Raw genomic sequence first — 6254 nt, forward strand, 5'->3', positions numbered from 1 at the left:
AAAAAAAAAAAAAAAAAAGCCAATGTAGGATAGATACATGAAAGCCTGCCTCAAAAAAGAAATATATATAATAAGTATAGCATCTAGAGAAACATGTTACTTTATTTTATTTAAGTATGCTATCAAATCCTCATTGAGTAAATTGAGAATTGTGTCAATGCTTTATAAAAAATAATCAAAAGCAATTCCTACACAAGTTATATAGTAATAATTTTAAACCCAACTTTTAATCTCAAATTAATTATGTTGTTCTTAAAGCTAGTGAAACCCACATTTGATACTTGAAGATTACACATACTGCATCTTGTGCCACACAAAGTCAGAAGTATTTCTAACTCGCTAGTAATCCAACAGGACTCCAACTGTCTCTGGAAGGGAAGAATAACCGGAAGTCAAGGATCAGGGACAGAGCACTAAGGCTGAATTTCCTTCTGGGTTTTCTTTTCCTTTAAAAGAAGGCATCAACTCTGTAACTCAAGCTGGCCATTCTCCTGCTTTAACCTCCCAAGTGTTAGCTAGGCTCCTGTATTTACCATGATGCTGGGGCTGTTTCTTTGCCCCTCAGGCCCTCCCACCTCTTGGGAGGAGAATGAGTCTAGGAATTAAATCCAGGATTTTTCTTTGCCCCTGCTGGTCAAGTACTCTACAACTGAGTACATCCTCAACTTAGAGTCCCACTTTGCCACTTCTTCTTACCATGTATTTCACTTTTGTGTACTACCTCAACCAACCTGTCGTTAACTATATAATACTGTGATAAATTTCTGCTGGAAACAACACAAGAGTATAAAGTGTGTGTCTGTGTGTGTGTGTGTGTGTGTATACACATATACATATACATGTGGTACATTTCCCCAAAGAGGAATGTGGTAATCTAGAAGCCTACTTTTATGCAACTTTTAATGTACAAATTCAAAATTTAAAACAAAGTTCTAATTAAAATCAATGTATAAAATGACAGGCCAATTTTATTATCTTCCATAATTACCCACTAAATTCTTTAATAAAATCATAAAAATCAAGCATTCTTAGTTCTAGTGCTATCAGCAAATGTGCTAATAAACTCAGACAACAACAGCTAAACTGCTTGCCCCTCAAACTTTCACACAGATGTATAGTAACAGAAAATAACCATGAAGTTTTCATTTGCTCTGTACCAGATCTCAGGTCCAATTCCTTTATCTGCCAGTTAATTTCCACAAGCTATTACCATGACAAACTATACAAACTCCCCAATTTGTATGTTGTCAATTATCAATTAAATTTCTTAATTTTCATTTAACAATATTCTGTATTACTTAAATAAAAATAAATGTCTCTGAGTTTAGTAGCATGAGAATTTTTGTGGATTTGAGGCTAGACAAGTCAGGGCACATATCAAAATCTTGTCTCAAAAAAAGGGGGGTGGGGGAACATGACTGGGGCATAGCTAGTAGCGATGGCATCAGTAACCCTGAACATCCAGCAGTTAACTATGCTTCATTTCACATTATCACTGGTCGAGTCTTCACAGGGACAGCTGCTATCACTCACCACACACTCAGGGGCTACAGTAAATCCTTAATTCTGTTTATGTGAATAAAACTAAGCCAAGGGAAACTGGCCCAGTTCAATGTCAAAAGTGGAGAATCTCAGGAAACAAGAGGGTTTCCTGGACTCTGTACTCCCAACTCCTACAGACCAGATATAGCTACAAGAGCCAAAATCTACCAAAGAAGCTAAGGGCCTCAAGCTCTATGCAAGCTGCATCCTGCAGTCCTGGGGAGTAGAGAGAGCCACATCTCAAGCCAGTGCGGGTGCATACTGTCTAAACAAAACAAAAAAACAACCAGTTATGTCTCCCTCGCTACTACTAGTATATTGTTCCAAATAATTAGATCATCTTGCCTCTTCTAAAGTCATTTGATAACTCGGTAACATTCACTTCCAGAATTTTAGGGAATAATAGAAGAGAGAAACAAGACTCATTTCAGAACAACTATTCTGTGGAACTAGGAGGTCAAAGGTAAAATTACAAATTTAATCCACTGCTTTAATATCAATGTTTCAACTTTCTTTTCATGTTTATTTTTGTCATGTCTTTGTTTATATACTAAAGACAGAACTAAGGACTTCACAAATGCTATACATGCACTCTAACATTGAGCTACAATGCCTAGATGTTAGGTTTTAATATGGCAAAATGGCTTTCTAAAGACTGGAATTTACTTTTTCAAGACTTTTTTTTTAAAAGATTTATTTTATTTATTTTATGTGTATGAATACACCGTAGCTGTACAGATGGCCGTGAGCCAACATTGTGGCTGCTGGGAATTGTACTCAGGACCTCTGCTGGTCCCACTCACTCCGGCCCGATCACTCCAGCTGTAGTATACATTCACTGTAGCTGTCTTCAGATGCACCAGAAGAGGGCGTGCACCAGAAGAGGGCGTCAGATCTCATTACGGGTGGTTATGAGCCACTATGTGGTTGCTGGGATCCGAACTCAGGACTTTCGGAAGAGCAGTCAGTGCTCTTACCCGCTGAGCCATCTCGCCAGCCCTCAAGACTTATACAGTTTGACATTTATTGCACAGAAAGGATTCACAGTGTAGCTTTAGAACTATGCAATAAAGAATCTGACAAATGTATTCTAGGCTGCTCAATCTGACTGTGATTGCTAGTGTTTGCTACCTGTTTGACATTGTATTTTTCATTATCATATATTTATCCTTAGACACTTAACAGTATTTCTCCCAATTCCTGTTTGTCTTAGCTATATAACAAAGGAAAATATAATGTGGAGAAAAAGTATATTGAACGCACAGTGGCATTTCCTTTTTGTGTGTTTTAGTTTTTGGTCTTCTGAGACAAAATCCTTACTTTATGTCCCAGACTGTTCCAACTATCAGATCCAACTAGTCTGTGGTCATCTGAATAAAAACTTCTGAATTCCATATAACTTTCAGGTTTCCAGCTAAACATCTATTTTCTACTCTCTAACTTGCTATCTCATTAAGAAAATGAAATTTAGAAAAAGAAGACAATTACCACTATAATACTACATAAATAAAACAATAAACAAAAAACCACGTACCTATCTCCTTCCAGTTTTGGTATGTCTGAGCAACTAGAAGAGTCTTCCAGCCATGCCAAAGTGGGTCTCCTTGAATCAACTCCTGAACTTGGGTCTCCTGATAGGATCAGCTGTTGCACAATTGCTGGGTCATAGGCATTGATTTCAAACTTCAAGTGCACCTTCATGAGTTTGGAGACGTCCCATATGCAGATCTTCCCACGTTTGGTTGCAGCAGCTAGAAACTGAGGACAGCTCCCAGACCCAAAGCAAGATATTCTGTCAGCTCCATCTGCAGAAGGGAGCTGTGCAGGACTCGTGGCCAGTGTGACTGACAAGGGCACATTCTGGGTGTGCTCGCCCTTCACAAAGGGGCAGTTGGGAGAGTGTCTCTCATGTTCAGACCTTTACAGGGTGAAAAGGGGAAGTTTACTGAAAAGCAAAGCAGAAGCTAGAAGATTGCCTGCTTTAAACACACATTTAAAATCTTACTCTTACATTTTTGTATAGGGGGATAGGGAGGGTGGCAGTGGCGGGAGTAAGTACTGGAATGGAATCCAGGGCTTTGAGCATTTTGAACAAGCACTTAAATACTCAGCTGTATTTCCACAACTCAACTAAACTTAGCTTTACGTGCTTACTCAATCTCATTCAAATTATTCACAGTGTCCATATTATGGGTGTTTATTGTAAGCAGCTATACTCACTTTAACTGAATAGTGTGGAATCAATACTATAATGCAAATCACAATAAAATTGTTTGCTTGTTTTCCTAAGTCTTTTGTACCTACTTTTGGTTTTCTATTGTCTCCTTGTTTATTTCCCTACTTATAATTTCAAAGCAACACTTGAGAACAGGATCCTGCTACCAAAGATATAATCTTTGTTTCCTTACCCACTGCAAAGAAAAAAAAAATTTTACTCACAAAACATGCTGTTCTTCAGAACAGACATATTTCTTTTCACACAACACCTGCAGTTTACTATTATGACACCCTGGGCAATGAGTAATGCATGGGTATCCTTCATAAATCCTTCTGCATTATACCACAAAGCACATATTTTGAGCTACATTCTCTCCCAACTAAGTTCTAGTGTATTTTCCCCTTTCTACCGTCTCTTAACTGAATTTTAACTTTTTAATTACATATTTGAAGCTACATGTGTCTGTGTAAAATAAAACTAAAAGCCTACTTCACTATTCAAAGCTATTCAAATTCACTATTCAAATTGTTAGCTAATCCTAACAATTTCTTAACACCTTTCAAAAAGATTCGTAGGATCTTAACTAGTATAGCTCTAAAATATTTTTAGTAGTTTATGGGAGGAAAACAATTTTTATTACTTTTTATTATTATTTTTGTTAATTACTTCAAAGAACTTTAAACCATCAGTAGCACTAAGCCACTCTGTAACAGCTTTTGTACAACAAGAACACACAGAATGTTACTGACAATAATCCCTAAAGAATATAAACTTAGGGCTGCAGAGATGGCTCAGCACTTAAGAGCACTGACTACTCTTCCAGAGATCCTAAATTCAATTTCCAGAACCCACATGGTGGCTCACAACCATCTGTAATGGGATCCGATCTGAAGACAGCTACAGTGTACTCATATACATAAAATAAATGAATAAATTTTAAAGTGTACATAAAATTCTTCTAATTCCCCGCTGCTCATGTATCATGAATTTGTCACACTATATTGGCTATAGCACTTTTTTTAAAGAGAAAAACACTGTATCAGTATGTAGCTTTGAATGGCATCAAACTCACAAGAGATCCATCTGCCTCTGCTTCCCAGAAACCACTACACTCTTGGTGGGCATTTAAAATCTCTGCAGTTTTTCACTATGATGGCCAACGTTGTCACAAAGCCAAGCATACAAAAAGAATTAGCTCCGCCAGGCAGTGGTGGCGCTCGCCTTTAATCCCGGCACTTGGGAAGCAGAGGCAGGTGGCCTCTGAGTTAGAGGCCAGCCTGGTCTACAGAGTGAATTCCAGGACAGCCAGGGCTACACAGAGAAACTCTGTGTCGAAAAACAAAAACAAAAAAACAAACAAACAAAAACAAAACAAAAAAACAAAACAAAAAAAAAGAATTAGCCCCTTAGAGTAGAGAGGTAAGTACAGAATTGACAGAGGATAGAGAATACCTGTTTGTTTGTTTGCTTGCTTGTTTTTTGAGACAGGGTTTCTCTATGTAATTAATAAACTCTAGCTGTACTAGACTGGCTTTGTTGACCAGGCTGACCTTGAACTCACAGAGATCCACCTGCCTCAGTCTCCTAAGGGCTGAAAGTAAAGGTGTGGGTCACCACACCCAGCAAGAATATCCATTTTTATTTCTCGAAGAATACAATCTCTCTACTAACTCTTTCAATTCCCGTAAGCAAAAAAGTAGGGCCTCCTTTTCCCTTTTAAACTGCCTCTTAATTAAAAGATTTGGAAAGCAACCATGTTCAGCAACCCAGTTTCTCCTAGCACTTAGAGCAGTATACTCAGAACATCAGACACTCAAATTCTTGAGGGTTTTGGACTCGCATATTCTGGTACATGCCTGAACCCTCAGCATGTCAAATAAAGATAGGTACTTACTTACCTGCCCAAACTGAAACTCTGAATCTGCCTTCCCAACACAAAAAAGTTAAGAATACAGATACCATCAAAGCTGTTCATTGTGATTCATGCCCATTCTAAGGAAGCTGAGGCAAGATAGCTGACATAAGTTTAAGGCCAGCATGGGTTACACAGTGAGCTGATTTGCAGCCTAGGCTCACTTTAAGCCTTGACTCCATCTTAAAGAGAAAAAGAGGGGCTGGAGAGATGGCTCAGCGGGTAAGAGCACTGACTGCTCTTCTGAAGGTCCTGACTTCAAATCCCAGCAACCACATGATGGCTCACAACCATCTGTAATGAGATCTGACACCCTGAAGACAGCTACAGTGTACTTATATATAATAAATAAATAAAAAAAAAAACAAAAAAACAAAAAAGCAAGCTTATTGAAAAAAAAAGAGAAAAAGAAACAGTGTGGTGGCACATTTCTCTGAACTCAGAATATGGGGGTAGGAGTATCAAAAATTTGATGCCAAGAAGGGTATGACAGTACATACACAACTTTAATCTCAGTACTAGAGAGGCTGAGAAGCAGAGAGAGGCAGGTGGATCTTTTTGAATTCTAAGCCAGCTTGGCCT

The 6254-nt window shown here is 38.2% G+C and overlaps 1 protein-coding gene across 13 annotated transcripts in view; it reads right to left on the reverse strand.

The window, feature by feature from the left end:
* The window catches only part of Birc6 (baculoviral IAP repeat containing 6), a 185621-nt gene that overhangs the window by 143954 nt on the left and 35413 nt on the right, over nucleotides 1-6254 (reverse strand). For all 13 annotated transcript variants that reach the window (XR_004114160.1, XM_031355887.1, XM_031355886.1 and 10 more), the window contains exon 7: nucleotides 3077-3460. Coding sequence is in view for 12 of the 13 variants with exons in the window: in XM_031355887.1 (XP_031211747.1) it covers nucleotides 3077-3460 (384 nt within the window). In the remaining variant the exon portion in view is untranslated. The remainder of the gene's footprint in view (nucleotides 1-3076; nucleotides 3461-6254) is intronic.

The sequence above is a fragment of the Mastomys coucha genome, unplaced genomic scaffold, assembly GCF_008632895.1.
Source record: "Mastomys coucha isolate ucsf_1 unplaced genomic scaffold, UCSF_Mcou_1 pScaffold6, whole genome shotgun sequence".
Taxonomy (NCBI): Eukaryota; Metazoa; Chordata; class Mammalia; order Rodentia; family Muridae; genus Mastomys; species Mastomys coucha.